This window comes from Ambystoma mexicanum, chromosome 7p (genome assembly GCF_040938575.1).
Source record: "Ambystoma mexicanum isolate Mex_15411 chromosome 7p, UKY_AmexF1_1, whole genome shotgun sequence".
Classification (NCBI taxonomy): domain Eukaryota; kingdom Metazoa; phylum Chordata; class Amphibia; order Caudata; family Ambystomatidae; genus Ambystoma; species Ambystoma mexicanum.
This window is the reverse complement of record NC_090939.1, coordinates 779,486,115-779,507,364: the sequence shown is the minus strand read 5'-3', so window position 1 is coordinate 779,507,364 and position 21,250 is coordinate 779,486,115. Positions and strand designations below refer to the sequence as shown.

Sequence of the window (21,250 nt, the reverse complement as noted above, 5' to 3'; positions counted from 1 at the left end):
GTGGGGGCCAGACGTCACGGCCGGTTCAGTCCTGTTTCACCGAGGCCCTACCACCTTGGGCCCCTTGGCAGTGACAACAATTTCCTCCGGCCTTGCTGCAGCCTCTGTAGGCCTCCTGGGACAAAGAATGGGGTGCTAGACAGTACAAGAAAAAGCTGCCGCCGAACCCTTTGGAGGCACCCTGCAGATCTTGTAGGATGTCCTCCGATTTGTCCGTCGGAGGAGGCGGCGGTTGCGACAGGAGTACCAGCGGTTCCTCCCCGCCTTGCCTTTCCTCGTGGGTTCCCTCGTCGCTCTCCCCATCTGACTCGTTGGGGTCCTTCCTGTAGGGACCAGCCTCTACGCTCTTCTTCTCAGGCACTGCCAAGCCTGAAAGTTCCTCCTCGGAAGAGATCTCCGAGTCTAGCTGGACCACTGCGCCCCCCCACCCCTTCTTCTCAGCCAGGGGCGACAGTCTTGGGGAGATGATCGGCATCTTCACAGGAGTCTTCTCAATGGGCACAAATGACCATTCCCTCCGGGCGGGCAGGGAAACTCTCATCTTGGTGGATGTCTCTTGGGAACCCGCATCTGCAGCCTTCGGCAGGGATGCCACCGCTCCCTCAATAGACGCTTTTGCCTTGTGAACCTGGGCCTTCACGACCTTGGGTGCATCTGAGGCCTTCACTGTGGGGGGGGAGGGTCAGCGCATCGCTCCCCCTTGCCTTTCTCTGTCGGAGTCGATCAGGCCTTCTCCAAAAGCTTACCTGGGTGCTCCGACCTCCTTTTCTTCGCTGAGCCGGAGTGTTGGCTCATAGTTGACAGCGTTGGCGAAGCAGCGCCCAGCCTAGCCTCCACGGAGCCCGTACCAACGGCGCACCCGGTGCCCGCGGACTCGCAGTGCTTTGCCTTCTGTTGGGCCCACGTCACCGGAGCGCCCTCAAAGGTCTTAGAAGACCGCTCAGATTTCCTATTGGGAGAAGAATGCTGCCAGGGCTCACCTGCCTCCGGCCACTCAGCTAGCCGCTTGCGACGGTCCTTCATAGTGCAAACAGACATGTCCTTGCAGAATGCACAGGTCTCCTCCACGTGCAATTTGTCTGAGTGTAGGCAGTAAAGGCACCAGGAGTGCCCATCCTCCAGGAAAATATTCCGTAGTCCATATCCTGGGCAGATCCTGAACAGCGGCGTCGAGTCTCCCTTATCTTTGGCCATGCCCACACATGGTAGGCCTCAAGAATCTTCTGGAATCCTCCAAGAAGTGAAGCACGACGAACATTTGCCCTTGAGGGGCGTAGAAGCTTCCGAAACGGGTCCCCGTTAATCGGGTGATGAATCGGTGGAGCTTGAGGATCAATTGACCGAAAAAATAGAGAATCCTCTGAAAAAACGCAATACACAGTAAAAAGTCAAGAGCTATAGCACAAGGACTCCCAACACTTGAACGTGCGGTAGAAATCTGAAGATGGCTTCCAGGGAAGGGGCTTAGGTAGAGGGCAGTCAGAGAACTGTGATTTGCTCTCCTTTAAACTCACCACCTCCTACACTAGCTATATACTACTAAATCTAGTACACAGTCCTCCTGGATAACTAGGCACCTTGGAAGATGACCTCATTCATCTCCTCAATGCAAACCTTAAACCAACGTCCAAAGTGATCCTTTTAGGATACGTGAGCCTGGGCCTGAATGATCCTGCAGACCACAACGCCAACTCTTTAGCTACTGCACTCAAGGCTTTACACTGCGCATAAACATCCCCACCCATGCCAAGAGCCGTACTCTGGACTGGTTGGGAGAGCTTAACTGTGAAGTCAACAGCACAGATGTCTCCCCCTGCCCCTGGTCCAATCACTTATCCCACATCCCCAGAACAACGGTCAGGTCAGCACCCACATACCCCCTATGTGGGCAAGAAGCTCCGGTAAAATCACTTAAGACACGATCACGCAAATTCTGCCCAACCTCTACCCCAACCACCTTGCTCCCAGTGGATATAGCTGAACTCTATCTTAAGACATTAGAGACAGCAGTGGACACTGTTGCCCCACTGGCTCGACGTAAGGCAAAAGTGCTGTCCCACGCCTACTCCTGGTTGACAGAGGACCTCCAACACCTGAGAGCCAAGAAGCGCCAAGCAGAAGCATCTTGGAAAAAACACCAAACAGATACCCATAAGGCCCTGTCAAAGTCCACAACCAGGACTTACAAATTAGCCATCACCCAGGCCAAGGCCACCTCCTAAAATGTCAGAATTGCTAAAGCAAATTCTAACATGAAGGAGCTTTTCAACATCCTTAAACAAATGGAAGACCCAGCACCAGCCCCACATCCCCCCAGGCATTATCAAAGATGAAACCTGGTGTGCAAATATTCAAGAGGCCCTACTAAAGAAGGTTGCCTCCCTACAGGAAGCAATTGTCGCTAAGAAATCTGCCATTAAAATACCCTTTTTTGTACCTCCATAACCAACCCACCTAGATCAAACCCCTTTCGGCTTCTGTATGGTCTCAAACCTATGGAGGCGTCATCCTAAAAAATCTAAAACCCTCTAGGTTTAAAGGGGACACCTACCCCGCCCCTTTTCATAAAAGAATGTGCGGAAGCTCTCATCCCCTTCATCACTAGCTTTATTAATGCCCATCACAACAGTCCCATTACGCCTTAAAATCTTAGATAGAGCTGCGTACTTACCAATCCAGCACTATTTCTGAATCTAACCAAATTCTAGATCTGCATCAATCAGGCTTTAGACCAGGTCATGGAATGGAATCAGCTCTGCTGCACCTTAAAAATCAACTGGATTACCTCAGATGAAGGCAAGCCTGCACCCCCTCTCTTCTTAGATCTCTCTGCTGCCTTTGACCTAGTTGACAACAACACCTTCTGCCAGCATCTCACCCCAGCAGCCAATTTCTCAAAAGAAGCCACGTCCTGGATAGCCTAATTCCTCAGAAGTTGCCTGTGCCCTCCCCCACTCTTCCCTTATCTCACATGTGGTTCCCCAAGGCTCCAGTGTCTCCCTGACACTTTACAACATATTTACTAAACCCCTATTTTGAACTCTTGGATTCCATCAACATCCACTACACGAACTACGCCGATGATACACAAATTCTGCTCCCCCTCACTGGCAACTACACAGAAGACTCCCACATCCTCAATTCAATCTACTCAGCTATTCAAGCTTGGATGGCAGCCAATGGCCTTTTCTTAAATGATTACTAAGTTGTTTTTTATATATGCGCAACTCTCACCCAAAGGTCTCAGGGCGCTTACCATAGACCAGGATAACAAGAAACAGATAAGGTCAGATAAGGGGATTAGGAGGTCATTTTGAATCAAATGACAGGCAATGTCAAAGAGAGACAGGAGTTTAAGGCACAGATATCAATTTTATCCTTCAAACAGAAACGTCTTCAAATGGGTTCTGAACTGCTGTAGAGTTGCACATTGTTTCAGATGAATTGGGATCATATTCCAGGTTGCAAAACTTGCTCTGCCTAGTTTTTTTATGATAGTGTGTGGTTTAGTCATTAACATCTGGTTAGTACAACGTAAACTACGTTGGTATCAGGACATTGTCAATATTGAATGATAATAAAGGCACAGATCCTGATGGTCAGGCCTTCATTGGTCTTAAAAAACCTCAGCCCCCAATATACTGAGTTCAATATTGACAATCTCCTGATACCATTCTCCACTTCAGTAAAGACCTTAGGCGTCTACCTGGACCCCGCACTCTCCCTAACACGTCAGGTGAACACCATTGTGACATCAGCGCTTACACGCAGAAGCTCATCAATGCTGCCAGACCTTTCCTTGCCCACGCTGATTGCCTTACCATTGCGAGAGCCATCATCAGAGCGAGATTGGATTATTGCAACACTCTCTTTGCCGGCATGTCCTCGTATAACATTCACAAACTACAAGTGATCCAGAAAAATGCCATCAGAGCAGCTCTAAATATCCCCAGAAGAGAGCCCATTTGTGAGGCAAGAAGAAATGCCCACTGGCTACATATCAAGGAAAGGATCATTTTCAAAACACTTTTGATGACACACCGATGCCTATCTCACTCAGCACCTCCCTACCTTTCCCAAAGTTTCACCAAAGTTCAATTCTCCAGACCCACCAAAAGGGCCTGCAGACTTGTCCTGCCCAAATCTAAGTGAGCCGAAAGTGGAGGTGCCATAATAAAAGTAAACATAAACAAACGATTACAATGCGCCTTTGTATTATAAATCACCTGACTGTAAGCATCAACTACATGTGAAATCCAAGATGCCAGAGACACTAAAGCAAATTCAGCCTGAACACCCATGGGTTCTTGAGCAGAAGACAAGGCTGCACCTGTGACCTAATTTTCCATGTACTGAAAAAATGTTGAGTTCACAAATGTGACCCCCCCAGGTCTCACTTACATTTGTGTTCACCAACCCCTGAACTACCCATTTACAAAATGGGTGGCACCAGGAGTTTACCTATTCTTATTGAACTTCCCATGTGGCTTACCCCCTCCCATTTAGGTTTGTGGCCCTGTTTGGAAAGACGTTATCTGACCCCCTTTCTTTTGTTTGGTACCCTCTCAATTTTGTGAAGAGTCCCTTTAACAACATGTGAACAGCTACAGCCAACATCTCTGGATCCAACTCCTTAGATTCAGCTAAGGCGGCTTCAGATCAGGGGCATACAAATCAAAAATGTTTGAGCGTGACCAAATGAAGCATGACTTTAAAAGTTGTTACTTTGTGGCCATCAGCACATCCATTCAGGTTTTTAAAGGAGTCCGGAACAGTCACGAACTGCACACTCTCTCCAAGAGGGTCAGAGTTAACCACTCTTTGCTCGTTTCACTGAAACTCACAACGGCTAACCTACTGCTGCCACCAGTTAAGAGGGTTTTTCAGGCTGTACTCTGAAGAGGGGTTCTGAGACGCCAACTTAAAAGCTACAAACAGTTTACAGTTGGGCTTAGACTTAAAGGGGGCAAGCTTGGCGTGAACTACAGTTAACAAGAGTATAGTCCGAGTGTACTACATATTCAACATAGGCAATTAATAAAAACAACAAACTACTGGCAAATAAAGTCATTATTAAACAAATAGACACCACCCACAGTTCAGTAACACCAAAATGGGCTACCTACCACTTTATATAACACCATGTTTCATAGGCAACACACACCAAAAATGATTAAGGGGGGTTTAAGATCTGTTTCAAAAGCCTTGGGTAGGCTAGAACTACTTTAACAATAGCAACTCTTTAGAAGTTGATCACTAGTTATGTTATAGTTCAATCTATCACAAGCAGGTGTGCTTATTGCACGTGTTCTTGAAGAACAAAAAAATCACTATAGGAAAGTCACCAAACGGTCCTCCTGCCATGGAGGAGGTAGACTATCAGTCCCCAGGCCCTTGATGACCAAAGAGCAAACTCCCCTCAGGAGCAGTGAACAGGAGTGGATGATGGTGTAACCCAGGACAAGATTGGCAGGCCCTTCGGAGCAGCATTATGAGACTTTGGGTTTGAGGAGACTTTCTCATAGTGAAAGATGGCAGTACAAAACAAAGGGGTGATAGCTGGTAGGTTTAGAATTAATCTTAAACCTCTGGCAATTGCTCTGGGCAACCCTCCAGACCATTGTTCGTTGCCTGCCAAGACATTACAGGAAGGGGAAAGACATATGCAAATCAGGTTTGGTTCCACCAGCAAAGGGCCAGTCCTGCCACAAAATAGCCCAGACATGCTTTGGCCTCATTGGGAAAGATAGCAGTAGCAATCCCAGAAGAGTTCTATGGATGCCAGTACAGCTTCGATTGACAATGCCTGAAGAAGTCTGTGCAAAGTTGCAGCCAAGTTTCTGTCAGATGTAGACCAATTGCAGACTTGATGATGAGTCAGACCGTTACACACCAATGGATGCTGAGCAGGGTTTCATAATGGTTCGTCCAACAAATCCAGAGGAAGAAGACACCTGGTTCAGGTCTTCCCAGTCGATTTAAAAGGTAGCAGTCTGAAACACAGAAGTTGGCTTAGCCAATGCTGGTCTCGGCAGCAGTCCTCCACCAAGTGCATCTCTAGTAGTTCATTGGCTTTAGATACGTGGATCTTGTTTTCGATTATCCCCAATGGCTCCATGTACTCTCCAATTATCCAGATTTCAAGCAGGGGCTGCCCCAGCATACCTATGGGAGGGTTGTGCAGCATGCAAACATTTTAAGTCTGACCAATCAGGGACAGACAGTCACCTCACACTTTGCCCAACTACAGGATATAATATACCCTGGCTCAAGTATAGATTGCAACCAGGCAGTCATAAAACAAAGTTTCATCCAGTTAGACAAATCACCGGCCAGCACTTAATTTGAGCATATTACCACAAAAAATGCAAGCCCATCTATGGGATTTTCCAAAATGAAAAGAATGGAGGATGGCCAACAAAGAGGATGGCACACATAATAGGGAGCCATCATGATAGTATGGTACTTAAAAAGGCATTACCGTGGTAAAAAGAAAGGTGAACAAATACATGCTGGAAAAAAGATGAAAAACTGTTCCCTACCTCTAGTCTGTTCAATGCTCACCACACAAGTAGCTGGGATGTTACCCAAAGAATAATAAAGGGAAGCAAATTATCTCAGCAGCACTCCATTGAAGGTGTAAAAATAAAGTTACAAAACAGGTAAGCATACTATGCACTGGGAGCCATAAGGACTGATCAATGCACCTCAAACAAAATGACAAACGCAGGTGAGTGAGGCAAATGGGCCTCCTCACCCCAAAAAACAGTCCGAATAGACAGAAAGCACATATGCTGGGGGATCAACTTGAAGTAAATGGAGGAAAGTTGCAAAAATAAATACTCTCAACACAAAAGTATTGCAGAAAAAGCGAAAATAAGACTCGATAAACAACTTCATGCTGTATTAATTAACAATCACTTCTACGCTTAAATCAACAAGAAAAGTGTCTAGCCAGCATTTTGTGTAAGTTAAACTAGTCTAATTCACCAAGCTATCTACTGCGAACAAATTATAGAATGGATTTTCATTTCCTACATTTAAACTCCACTGTTTTGTGTGAACGTATGGATCAGTGTTAGCACCTTAAACTTTTAAGCAGTTGTAGAGGATATGCTATGTTTCAACAATGTTTGCATTGTTCCCCGAGCAAGCCCATCAGTCTCAACCTTTCAGATACTAGATTAATGAGTAGCAGAGCCCAGAAACTTGTAAGATCGCCAGGTTCTATGCCACAATAGGTAGATAATACTGGCAAAATAGGATTATGAAAATAAATGATTTCTGGAGATGCAGTGGGTGATTGTTGTTAAACACAATTACCAAAATCTTGACCTGGAAATAATTAATTGAAGCTGGTTTCTATGATAAAATACATTTTGAGGTAGCAAATTTCCCTTTTTAAAACAGGTTTTTGTGTGAATTTCGAAATCATCTTGTAAGACAGAAAGGGATTTGCTTCATGTGCAGTAAAAGAATTGGATTCATTACAACATGTTCTGTGCTGTAATATTTTTCAGACCAATGCTTATTTTGAATAGTGTACTTAAAATGCAAGTTAAAATAACATACCTGCATTCCCGTGTCTAGAACTAAATGTTCAAGATATTTAAGAAGTGCTTTTGGATATTTCTTAAGACAGTTAAGGACATCATCGGGAATGAAGCCATTTTTCTGCTGTTGTTCAGAAGGTCTTCTGGTGAAAATTTCAACGCCAAGCTAAAACAAAAAAAAGCCACGCATTAATTAAACAGGCTATGTGTTGAAAGAATTCTATTCTAGAAGCCCATTTATTGTGGGAACCTTACAGTAGTAAGTTACGTCTACTTATTTTAATCTAACCACCTATTCTATCTATCCCTAACCAATTTGAATGGGCTAAACGGGCAAAAACAACTGTTGGTATGATAAACATTGAGTGATTTTCATATTATAAGAGACGGTAATATATCCATGGTAAACAAATAGTCACCCTAAAACCCCACAGATACCAACACTTCAAGGTTATTTTAACAATGTTTATAAAAACACATCAGCTCTGATATACAGTACACACTGTAACATGCGTAGTCGCCATTTAATAACAATGTACTTACATTAGGTAATGTTTTGGCAGATGATTACAATCTTCCTCCCCCAAACCCCACCTGATATGAAATCGTTCCAGGCACAGACAATCTGGAAATCTTTAAAAAGCCACAAAGGGGAAGGCGCCGACTATGCGGATGCCTCGTTAAGTGCTCTGTGGGACGGCCAGGCTCTAGCGATCATAAGCGCTTCACGCACCTGTCCAGGCACGGAGACATCCTAGCGGGAGGCGGATCCTCTTCTGGTGCTGCTGCTTGAAAGAGGACCAGAATCTAAGCGGTTTCACCCATAAAACATGAACGTTTATTACAGCGTTGGGGCCTGAGACCCCAAAGCCAAGATGGCGGCCGCCTGAGAGCGCCGGGCCAGGAGAGGAGGAGCTGGTGCCTGCAATGTTCCAGAACACGCCTGGTTGCCACCCGACCCCCGTCCCCAGCGACGTGTACTCCCAGTGCCTGCACCCACTCACTGGCCACCAGAGACCCGAAACGGCGGGTGACCACAAGCCCGCCCTGCAAACGGCTTGGGCTTGTGGGAAGGACAAACCCGCTTTACGCACCTGATCCAGACACAGAGACATCCTAGCGGGAGGCGGACCCTCTCCTGGTGCTGCCGCTTGAAAGAGGACCAGAATCGGAACAGTTTCACCCATAGACCCTGAACGTTATTACAGCGCCGGGCCCGAGACCCCGAAGCCAAGATGGCGGCTGCCTCAAAGCGCCGGGCAGGAGAGGAGCAACTGGTGCCTGCAACGCTCTGGCACACGTCGGGTTGCCGCTGGACCCCCGTCCCCAGCGACGTGCACTCCCAGTGCCTGCACGGCTTGGGCCTGTGGGAATGAAAGTAGCCCACGCTGCATCAGCCCGACCTTGGCTCCCCCTCGCCCCTGAGAAGCCAGAGTCTGGGGGGAGGAAAGGAGCCTATTGACAGTCCACCAGCCCCAGCTCAGCAGTGCCTTCGGTCAGCAGCTCCAGCACCTGCAGGAAAATAAAGAAAGCAAGCAAGGTTAGGGTAATAACCACACGGTGCACACTAGAATAGTGCAACGCATCGCAGCAACCGCGACCCTACACGGACACATTTACTCAGAAACCCACGCAGCTCTCCAATATTTCTGAGGCTGCTGGGGAGGCCTTTACTCACAGTAGAACTGCAGCAAGACGCATCTCGCACTCCGCTCGAGCCTCACCAGCACCTCTTCTTAGCACACAGCACGGACACCTGCAAATGCGATATGTAAGTGAGTGGGGAGAGTAAGCCCATATGCTCTTCTTTCACAACATGCTAAGATACTTGCTAACCCCTAAGTAACTGTTAACTGTAGGGGAAGGCAGGTTCACCCTTTGTTCTTCAAACAGACTGTGTGCTTCTAAACAGATCCCAACGGACAGCTGCATGGGTCGAGCAAGGATCCAGTGAAGCATCTAGGACCCACTCCCACCCGAAACCCAGTGCCACTGCACTTGCAGGAAAGAGAACCCACCATACCGGCCATAGAGTCCCGACAGCCCTGCCGTGGCCACCTCGCCACTGGTCTAGTACTACACCCCGTGACCTGCACCAGGCACGCAGATCCTGACATTGGCCCGGGAGGCCCGGGGCAGCCCCTTCTTGGTCACCCCCTACCCCACGTGAACCCAACAGACTACACTGGGGGAAGCCCCCTCCCCTCTGCGCGCCATCCGAGGACTACAATGGCATGGCACTAGACCTCCCTCACCGAACCAGCTTCCTGGCAGAAAGGTCCCAACCACACAGCTGAAGCTTGCGGCCCAGCGCCACTACATGCCACACTGGAGGGTCTGCCTGGATGGGCCCTCTACATTAAAAGCAGGGAACAGCAGGTAACCAGCAAGCCAAACGAAGTTGGCGAAGCAGCAGAGATCATCTTAATCATTGCGGTAAACCTCAGCAAGCACCAGCCTACAGAGGCTCTGGAGCCTGTCTGTAGAACCAGCCTGAACTAGTTAACCCTGGCGTAAATCCAGACCCCATCACTCACTTGGCAACCCGGCGGAGGGAAACCAGACACGCACTGCGGTCAGCCCCAGGAGCCCCAAGAGACGCGGCGTTCTTCACCAGCAGTGACCTGACAGGGGGCATTGTCAAGGTGAGGCCTCCCCCCAGGACACCCTACATAGTTCCCCATACCCAGCTGGTGTGGAGACGGGGCCACATCCGAAATTGCCCCCCCCCGCCTCCTACAACATCAGCCTGCGGATAACATGCTCCCATGCAAACGGTGACCCAAACACCAAGATGTCCAAGCAGAAGGGCCAGAAGTCAGCAGAAATAGCCAATTTACTCCACCTGAGGGAGAAACCTAAACAGCCGGACCACCTCCCAACCGAGCCTTCCTTGCCCACAAGGGCCCAAGGACAATGGGCTACAAAGGACGTCCAGGGCCTCCTAGCCAACATCAAAATGGAATTCCGCAACTGCATGACAGAGACTTCAACCAAGGTAGATGTCCTGGACAACTGCGTTAAGGAGGTGGAACATAGGGTCGGAGACACAAAAGACCAAGTCCTGGAACACTTGGCGCAGATTGAGGAGAAGCGTCAGAAAATCCAGACTCTCAAGGACAACGCGGAAGCCATGCATCGCAAACAGGAGGACCTGGAAAACAGGGCCCGCAGAAACAACATCCGAATCAAAGGGGTCCCCGCCTCGATCCCGGACCAGGCCCTCCCAGCTTACATCGGAGACCTCTTCCAGACTCTCCTCCCAGACTGCGATAAATAACTACTTCTACTCGACTGCACTCAGACTGCAAGGCCGCAGGAACACCCCATCGGTGCCTGGCCCTGAAGTAATCACCAGAGTCAATGTTTTCTCTACGAAACAGGAGATCATGACAGCGAGCCGCTCACAAGGCGACATGACATATCAGGGAGCCGCCATACAGTTGTTCCAGGACCTAGCCGCCCCACAGTCTTAGTCTCACAGGCAGAGAGCCCTTCGGCCTCTAACAACCTTTCTGCAGGAGCGAAAAATCAAATATCGTTGGCTCTACCCAGCCTCGCTTCAGTTCACACTTTAGGGCCAAACGAGGGTGATCCACGCCATGGAGGAGGCAGGCAGCATCATGGGATGCGAGCCCTCGACACCCGAGGAAGATGCATCTACATCCCCGATGGATAAACCACACAGCTCAACACCGAAGCCCCAGCATAACCGCTGGATGAAAGTTCCAAAAGGAGGGAAAACTCCCCCCGCACACGATTAGTGACCGACCTTCAGCACTCCATGCCTGAATCTGCACTCTTGGCACCCGGGCGTCCCACGCAATGCCCCCGCCGAGTGGATGGACAGTCACTTGGGCCAGTTTGGTTAACCTTTGTTCCTTCCTTTTTCTTAATTGGGCTGGGACCTCCCCCAGCCTCCATGGTTACTGGGGCCCGGTTGGCACTGAACTGGACAAAGTTAAAACTCAGTTGCAGCTGAGTTGTGCCGACACCGGTCCCCCGGTGGACCTCCCCGAGCACAGGATTACCCCCCTACCACCCACCTGAATCCTAGGGGCACCCCGCTGGCCTCCCCTCCGGCACACAGTAAACTCCGCTACTTCTCTCTGAAAGTCCCGGGCTTGAACTCTCCCACAAAACATAAGTCCATCCTTTGACGCCTGCAGGACCTTCAGGCTTCGGTGGGGTTCCTCAAGGAGACCCCACCTTTTAGCAGAGGACTTCACCAGACTGCGGTACCCAACACAATACCTGGTCTCTGGCCCCAGCAAGAAAGGGGGCACATTGATTCTGTTAGCGAAAGGCATCCCCTTTAAAGAGAAGGAAACCCCGCAGAGCCCAGATGGCAGATTCATAGCAGTTAAGGAGGATCTCTACGGGCAGCTCCACACGCTGATTGCAGTCTATGCACCAAACGATGGCCAGGCGGCCTTCTACACTACCCTGGAATCCACTCTTCTCCCCATCCTCGAAGGACCAGTGGTCCTGGGTGGGGACTTCAATGGGGTACCCAACTCCTCACTGGACAGGTCAGGCCCCCCACCCACCAGGGACTTCAGGTTGGCTTTGGGCTTCTGCCACCTGTTCAAGACACTGGGCGTGGTGGACACCTGGAGGGTCCTTCACCCGACACCGTGGAATACTCTTTCTACTCCCACGTCCACCGCTCCTCATCCCGAATTTACCTCATTTTAGCAAGCCCACAGCTCCTGCAGTTCACAGATGTGGAAATCGGCACAGGGGTACTGTCGGACCATACCCCAATTCTCCTCACAGCAAGGGTCTTTGACCCGGATCCCCCAGAACAGCGTAGATGGGCTCTAAATGAACCAATGCTGCATGATATGGCAGTGCATGACGACATAGCCAAGACGATCAGCAATTACTTTAAGGAAAATCCCCCCAACCTCACCTCTACAGCAACAAGATGGGAAGCCATGAAGGCGTCATCAGAAGGGAACTGATAGCGCAGGCTGCCGCATATACGAGGTGGCGAACCATGAACAGAAACCAACTAGAGAAGGACATGATGGAGGCAGATACGGCCCTAAAAAATAAGTGGTCGCCTAAAGCGGCCAAGATGGTCAGACTAGCTTGCACGAAGCTGGAACCCCACTACGCCGAGGACACAGCCCAGACCTTACTCCGGACCAAACAGAGATACTACGCGAATGGCAAAGCTAATAAATATCTGGTGAACAAACTAGCCAAAATCCGCCGACAGAACCACATTACCACACTGAGGAACCCGAAAGGTAGAACCCTGTTTGGAGAAGGGGCGAAACTAGAGATGGCGGCAGCCCATCTAACCGACACCCTGACCTCAGCCCCCCACCCACAGATCCTCCAGGAACAATATATAGCGGACGCCCGGCTCCCACACGTCTCAGAAGCGAACAGAGCTGCCCTGGAAGCCCCAATTACAACCGAAGAGGTGGAAGAAGTACTCACAAATCTGAAACCCAGAGCCCCAGGCCCAGACGGCTTTCCACCAAAATTCTACAAACTCTTTCGCCCCATGTTGCTACACCCAATGACAGAGCTATTTAACTCCTTTCGGGACGCGGGCACTATCGCGCCCTGTATGCAAGAGTACCACAATTATGCTATTGAAACCTGGCAAGGATCCAAATGAGTGCTTCTCATATAGGCCGATATTTCTGCTCAATGTGGACGCTAATGCATACTCAAAGGTACTGGCGAACAGGTTGGCGCAAATCCTCCCAACTATCCTAGACCAGGACCAGGCAGGGTTTATCAAGGGGAGAAGCACCATGGACAACATCTGTTGTGCGCTCAATCTCTTCGAAGTCGCGTCCCAAGAACGTCGGGGCCTGGTGGTCTTGACTTTGGACACCACCAAACCATTCGACATGGTGGACTGGAACTTCATGCGCCTCACCATGGAAGCGTTCTGGTTTGGCCCGATATTCCAGAAAATGGTGCTAGCAAATTACAAAGCCCCGAGAACATCACTCCGCCTCAATCGGAAGACCTCACCCCCGATCTGGCTCTCGTATCGGACGAGACAAGGCTGTCCACTCTCCCCTCTGATCTTTGCTCTGGTCATGGAACTATTCACCCAAAGAACATGAGCCAACAAGAGCCAACAAGAACATCACTGGGCTAGAAATAAACGGCGAACAATTCAAGATCTCCCTATACGCCGACGACGTGATGATCTCCATCACCAACTGTCAATCTTCCCTGCCCGCTGCCCTAACTGAGCTGGAGGCATTCAAAAGGGTGGCTGGATTCCAGGTGAACTACTCCAAATCAGAGGCACTGAGCGTCAACCTGGGCGGCCCCCATGTGGCCAACCTACAGACACTCTGCCCGCTAGCAAGGAGCTCCTCCTCAACGGCCTACCTAGGAATACGCCTCATAGCAGATCCGAAACAGCTTTACACTGCTAACTTCCTCCCCGCTCCTCAAGGAACTGGAGGAGGACCTCCAACGATGGGACAACCAAGAGATCTCTCTACTGGGACAGGTCACAGCATGCAAAATGAACCTCCTCAGACTGCTGTACCCATTGCTCCACCCACCCGCCCCCCGCCCCACCCCCAAAAACAGGCCTTGGAACAACTACAGAGGAAGCTAGCGAAATTCACGTGGAGGGGGCGCAGAGCCAGGATACCTATGAGGGTCATGACCGGGGCCGCAAAATGGGGTGGCTCCGGGCTCCCCAACCTGATGAATTATTTCCTGGCGGCTCAACTAGCGAACGCTGCGGCCTGGGCGAACCCAGAGGCCCCACCAAAATGGTCCCGCATCGAGCAATCCAGATGCCAACCACAACTACACTCCCTGCTACATATCCCAGGGCCTCGCCGGAACCATGGACCACAGATGCTATCATCTACCAAGGCGACCCTCGAGGCATGGGCATGGGCCCGACGGAGGAGGAAGGTGCCCAGGGACCCGAGCCCGCTCTCCCTGATCATCTGGAACCCTGACATCAGGCCAGGAATGGAGGCAGCTCGCTTCAGCCAATGGACCAAAGGAGGCCTCCAAACCCTCTCCCAACTCTACGAGGTCAACAAACCGCTCAGCTTCAAGGAATGCAAAGCCCGCTTTCAGCTGACAAAGAGAGAGGTTCACATACGTCCAACTCCGCCACTGGATCTCACAGCCCACGGGTCTGTCGGGGAGCCAACCGGGACCTCCACCCTCTTGAACAGGCGACAGAGGAAAGCTCAGGCCGGGGTCAGATCACTAAAGTGTACCGCCTCCTCCAGGAGGACATGCTAAAAGTTAGACCGTCATATATGTCCGGATGGGAGGCGGACCTGGGACACTCCATAGAAGACCAGACATGGGTACAGATATGGTCAAGGATCAACTCGACATCCAGATGTGTTACAAACAAGGAATGCACCCTGAAGCTCCTTCACCACTGGTATTACTCCCCAGTTTGCCTGCACTATTGCAACGCTGACATTGACCCGAGATGCTGGAGACGCTGCGGCGAGCGGGGATCCTTTTTCCACATGTGGTGGGGATGCCAGACAGTACAGACCTTTTGGAGGGAGGTCCTGCAGATTGCGGAAGACATCACCTAACGCAAACTGCCAATGGACCCGGAGGTAGTCCTCCCTCGGGGTGGCGAGCCTGGACTGCTATCCCAAAAAGGGCCGATCTGTCAAACTGCTCACACACCTACAGCTAGCAGCTAAGATTACAGTGGCGCGGAGGTGGAAAGCTCAGGAGGGTCCTCTGTTGGCCCGCTGGTGGATAAAAGTCTGGGAAAGATCCTGGTGACAGAGAAAGTCGCAGTGGCAAAGGAGGGGTCTCTACACCGCTTCACCGACTGCTGGGCCCCAGTACTGGACTACCACCCCCGATTCCCGGCGTTAACATTTCAATCCCGCCTGGTAGCAAACTTTCTGGGCCCGCAAAGCCCTGATAGGTCTCCAACCCATTAGAGCACCACAGACTAAAGAGGTGACAGAAGAGGGACCACTGGTAGGGGATAAAGGACAAGCTACATGCATACTAACTATAAAGGGAGTCACAATAACTCATGTAATGCACAGATAATGCTGTAACCGAAATAAATAAAGTTTTTAAAAAAAGCCACAAGGGGCATCATAGAGACTCAAGGTTGGAGAGGCATGGGGAGAAGGGGTGAAGTGAAATCCATCACAGCATGCACTATCTGCATAAAAGCCTGTAAATATCCTTATTACAGTGGAATAATGAGATCACTACTGACCGGCAATATAAAGTAGCCTGCTATATATTACAAAAATGTTGCAAGTCACCAAGGAATTCCTTGACAAAACAGAATTGAGACCCAAGGCTAGCGACTCTGAGGTGACTTGCAAATGCCTTAAACCTAAAGTAGGGGTACTTTATTCCTTACACTACACACGGCCACATCATCTCCTCACGTACATGGATTGTTTACACTGATGCAAAATCCCTCCAGTTGTAATATGAAATAACTATGAATTTAGTTTGGCTGGCAAAAAGGAACAGATATTTCCAGTGATGCATTTCAAACAAACCTAAGCATCTAGAAAAAAAGAATTTATTAACCTGCATTGCGGTGTAGAATAAGTGGCAACATTCAGACAGATTCTTGTTCTCCTGTGCTAAACCCACCAGTATACTAATTAAACAGTTTAAAAAATGACAAGTTACTCATTGTAGTGACTAACATACTCCTAGTCCCTAGTCCTCCTTTTCTCCATGTTGCATGGGCAGAGCAGGATGTATTTGAACGGCCTGATTCGGCGCACTGCAGGAGCAGGTTTGGCGTGCCCAGTTTGGATGTTATGGAACCAGTATGTTTTGGCACGAAGACCATTATTACATTTTTTTTTATGACAGTATCGTGCCAAAACATACTGAAATATGTAACTTTATTTTTTTTTTTAAATGAACGATGCTATTCAAATGTGTCACTTGTAAATACTGAAATATGTAACTTTTTTAAAATTAAAATAATTAATGATGGTTTTCAAATATGTCACTTGTGCACATTTAAACGAAAAGAGAAGTTTGGCCATGTGGTTAAGTCATCCGCCCCAGAGGCTTTCGTGTCAAGGTTCACAGCTAAACTAAAAAGATTTATTTTTTCATTAAAATAGGAATAATGGTATGTTTTACACGCTAGCCTTTGGGGCGAACGACTTACCCGCAAGGCCAAACTCATCTTGTAGTTTGCATGTGCACAAGTGACATATGAACTAACTTTGCTCCTGGTGCACACTTATACAGAAATGTTTGTGCTATAATGCAGACCATACAATTGTTGCCTCCTGTGTCATATGTTTGAAGTCGTTTTTTGTTTTGAATTTGTAGGCTGAGTTGTTCCTTCCTTTCATAGTTTCCCTTTGGTTTTCTTGCGTGCACTGTACTTAAGAGCAAAATTTGTACATGTCTCTTTATGTGCCATATCAACCATCTCCCCCGACCCCCAACACATTGTGACACTATTGTGGGCTCAGTTTCTCTCCATTACATGTGGGGCAAATACTTTCAAGATGCGGTTTATCTTTTCATCAATGGATGAATCCTTTCCATTTGATGGGGTCCAAGCACCTGCACCTTCCTGCTCCATTTCTGACAAACCAGAGTGACGTGGGCAATCCTTCAAGATCACGGGCATTCAGCGCTGCTGGTTCTCTGCAGCAGTGGTGGTGGTCGCGTGCTTGGGCGTCTACGTGTTGTCCCACCCAATAGGTTGGGGACCAGGATTCGAACATGGTGCGCAGCTCATCCACTGGGCGAACGCCTCACCAAATAGGTGACTGCAAAATGAACTTTGTCCCAGGTTTCAATCTGTTGCACCCTTGTTATGTTGACTGTGTTTAGGAAACTGTACATGTAACACTTGAGGTATTCCGGTATTATATATGGATTCTTTTTTATCCACTGATTTTCATTGAATCTCCTTTTATATATTTTTGGTCACAGGTAATATGTGCAAGTGACAGTGTGCAGTATTTCTTGTTTTTATGAAGTACAGACTCTCGCAACCAAACTTCGTCCTAACTTTTTAAACCTTCCGGAATGGTTTCTTTTTTAAATAAAAGTGCAGGAACAATAAAACGTAATTTAAAAAAAGTAGAGGTGCACCGCTCCCGACCACTGACCAAGTGCACATTATGGCCCTTTCGCCCCCTTCCATGCAGCACTCAGCCTTGAAAGAACTAGGCACATTCATTCAGAACAGGCCGATTTGGCACGTGCGGTCGCAGAGCCCATTTTGGCGCAACCAGGTTGGCGCTAGCATGTTATGGCACCAGGATGTTTTGGCACGAGGCGAAGATTTGATGTTAATAACACTATATTTACATGTACTTATATTTATTGATATGCCCCTTTTTCTGCCTGCCTTCTGCCCAGCGTGTAACTGGTTCCATAACAGCATCTTAATACACAACTCCTTGACCAGACTGACGGTGGGCTGGCGTCACGTATAGACCGGCTGTGCAGGCGTAATCACGGTAAAAACATCAATTTCAGGCCTGAGCCAGGGACCACTTGAGGTACTGGCAGAGTGGTATCTGGGCAAGAAATAACGTACAAGTGGCGGCACTAAACACATACTACCCAACAAGGTGTGACAACGGGAACCCTCACCCACATGGTGAATTCATATTGACTAGTGGGAGATATTTCACTACCCCCGGCTCGCTGTGGAGGACCATTTAATCTGAAGCGACCTCGGCATGACGAAAGGCGCTGGGAGGAAAGAAGAAGGGTCCGATGGACTTGTTTACCAACACACAGATGCCAATGGCAATTACACAACCACATCCTACTACTGATGCAGCCACGGTATCGGCAGACGGCACCAGAGAAGACCACCTGTTGACAACAGTACAGTCCGGGTTTCTGTCAAACTAGACGTTTTAGTTGCGACAATGGGATCACTCAAGTCGAAGTTGGAGAAGAAGAGCGGCCTGCTAACGAGGCTGAAACTAGAATCGATGTGACGGAGGACAAAGTGGACCAACACGACCGAGATATAACACATTTGAAGTTCGGAATTGGCCAAGATAAAAGGCCAATGTGATGATTTGGAATCGCGGTCCAAGCGAAACAACATGCATATTGTTGGGATCCCAGAATAGGCTGTTAACGCCAGATGGAAATATTTGTGGAGTCACTCCTCAGATCCCCATTCACCACTGCCACATTCGCTGAACACTTCTTGGTCGAGTCGGCGCATCGTACCCTTGCCCCAGTCCCTAAACCTGGTGTGCCCCCCCGTGCTATTATTGCTGGACTTTTGGACTACAAGGACAGAGCCCTTGCCCTGAAGCTTTCACGGGAACGAAGAACATTGAGGTTCGAGGTGCGCAATATACATATCTATCCGGACTTTGCAGCAGGGGTACAGGCCAAGAGAACATCATATTACCAGGTGAAAAGACAACTGACAATACAGCAAATTCCACAGGCCTTAATATTTCTAGCAAAACTTCGGATTCAACGTGGGGGCAGGACGCACTTTTCAAAAAACCCTGAAGAGGCCATACATTATGTTGAGGCCTCCACCCCGATCCCACCACGAGTCTGGGATGCAGACCAGAACCGAAACAAGAGACCAGAGAATGAGAGAGTAGAACCCAGAGAGTGGAACACTGACATTAACGTATCCAAAATACTCTGGTTTGTAATAATGAGAATCAGACAGGCACAAGTATACTGATAATTTAACCTGGGCCGTAGCGCACAGTTGGTGGTCCAAGCAAGGGAACCCGCTGTCAACATACCCCAGGAAAGTTGCTATTATGGGGTACATCATCCAGTTGGGGCAGACGGTGAGGGTGGAAGGTTCAAGGGGGGTATGTACAAGACAAAGTTCAAGTTGGTGGTGGGACTCAGGAAGAGTTTATGTTGGAGTTCCACAGGTTACTGTGCGATTTACCACTGGGTTGAGCCGGACGAAAGGTGGGAGAGGGAAGAAGATGGTGTAAGGTATGTGAAGATACACCAGCAAGATGGAAATGCTAAATGGTGTGATATAGTAGAGTTGGGAGGGGAGGGAGTTATGGGTGGGGGATGGGAAGGTTGGAGAAGTTAAAAGTTGGAAAGCAATCATATGGAGGTCAGGTACAAGCTTAGAGCTTACTCTCTTGGGAAATGGCAGGTGCAACGACTAAAACATGGTAAGAGGCCTACAAATGAAATTACTGACATGGAATGTAAGGGAGCTCAATAATCCTGTCAAGGCGAGAAAGATTGATTCATATGTGACATGACTCCAATATACTGATGATACAAGAAACACATGCAGTGGGGAGGGTGAATGAATGCTTTGCATGGAATTGGGGCCCATTGCGGTATTACGTGCTATACTCATCGCAAACGTTGGGTGTTCTCACTCTTATACATCACTTGTTCGAGTTTCGAAAAGTTGTGTGGTCCCCCCAGGGTCAATACGTAATAATAGTATGGGGCGTATTGGCCAACACTTACGGTCCTAATTTAGATGACCCAGGGTTCTATCACACAATAGCTGACATATTGACGCCAGTGGATCAAACCAGGGTGATTTGGGGAGGACATTTTAACAATCCTTGATACAGATTTGGATAGATCGTCAGATTCTTCATGCAGTGCCACCAAAGCTGCTCAGACACTACATCAATTACTACTGCATCTCCCTTTCATAGATAATTTGTGTGTACTCCATCCACACAGTAAAGAATTTACATATTATTCCTCTGTCCATGACGCAGAGTCCTGCATAGATATTTGTTTAATGACCCCACAGATGGCCAGCATGGTCCAAGAATACACGATTCTTCCAGGTACCCTATCTGATCACTCCCCAGTTTTCCTGAGTCTCGAGTTCACGGTCTACCCAGTATAGACTGGAGAATGCCCTGCGCCTTTCTTAAAGATGTCAGTTTGGCTGGCACCCTGCATGTTGAGATTGCTGAATTTTTCAACACCAATTAAGGCTATGTCCACACATACTCGATAATATGGGAGACATTCAAAGTGTGGGTGAGTGCCTGCAAGTGATTGTTTGGCTGGATGCGTTACGTGGAGGTTGCTTTGAACATTGTCTTGTTGCTGGTGGCGGCGGCGGAGTCAGCAAGAGGAAGCCCTTGTTGGTTTTTGGTCCTCGCAACACGAGGGGCAGCGAGTGCCAGGAGAGACGAAAAATTTGAATTAGTGGCCCCGCCCCCTTGGTCAGCTGTTGCCGCGTCCAAAGGAAAGGATAAGAACCCAGGTGTACGGGGGGAGGGGGTGCTGTTGCGCTCAATGGAACTGGCAGCCTAAGTGCTGAGCTCTGGCCTGGGGCGATCCTTTTCAAAAATTTAAGTGGCTTTACACCAATAATCCTTTTTCATCTCCCTGCATCCTGCGGACTGACCTCCCATAGACTATCCCTGCCGATCCACAGAGCCCAGGATCCTACAACTATGGAGATACGGCAGCTTCTAATACCAGCGGGAGAGCTTGCTGGCTCTCCCTGCATTACGGCTCCAGGGGGTGTGGCCTGCCCGACTGCGGTGTGCAGCAGCCTGTGAGGGGGAGGGGTGACTAAGCCCTCGCTGCGCACCTGCCTGCTAGCAGTCGACTGGGAGCAACGGGAGACACCCGATTAAGGCTGTGAGAGGACCTCACGGGGACGTGGCGGAGGCGGTCGGACACCAGCTGGGCCCCGAATACCTGAAACTCGATCCTGTCCCTTGCGGGCGGCCCGGCGGACGAGCGCG

At 49.1% G+C, this 21,250-nt stretch overlaps 1 protein-coding gene across 3 annotated transcripts in view; it reads right to left on the bottom strand.

Annotated features, from left to right (window-relative positions):
* The window catches only part of TGFBRAP1 (transforming growth factor beta receptor associated protein 1), a 1,165,459-nt gene that overhangs the window by 267,708 nt on the left and 876,501 nt on the right, over positions 1-21,250 (bottom strand). For all 3 annotated transcript variants that reach the window (XM_069636918.1, XM_069636917.1, XM_069636919.1), the window contains one exon: positions 7,573-7,719. In XM_069636918.1, the coding sequence (XP_069493019.1) occupies positions 7,573-7,719 (147 nt within the window). The remainder of the gene's footprint in view (positions 1-7,572; positions 7,720-21,250) is intronic.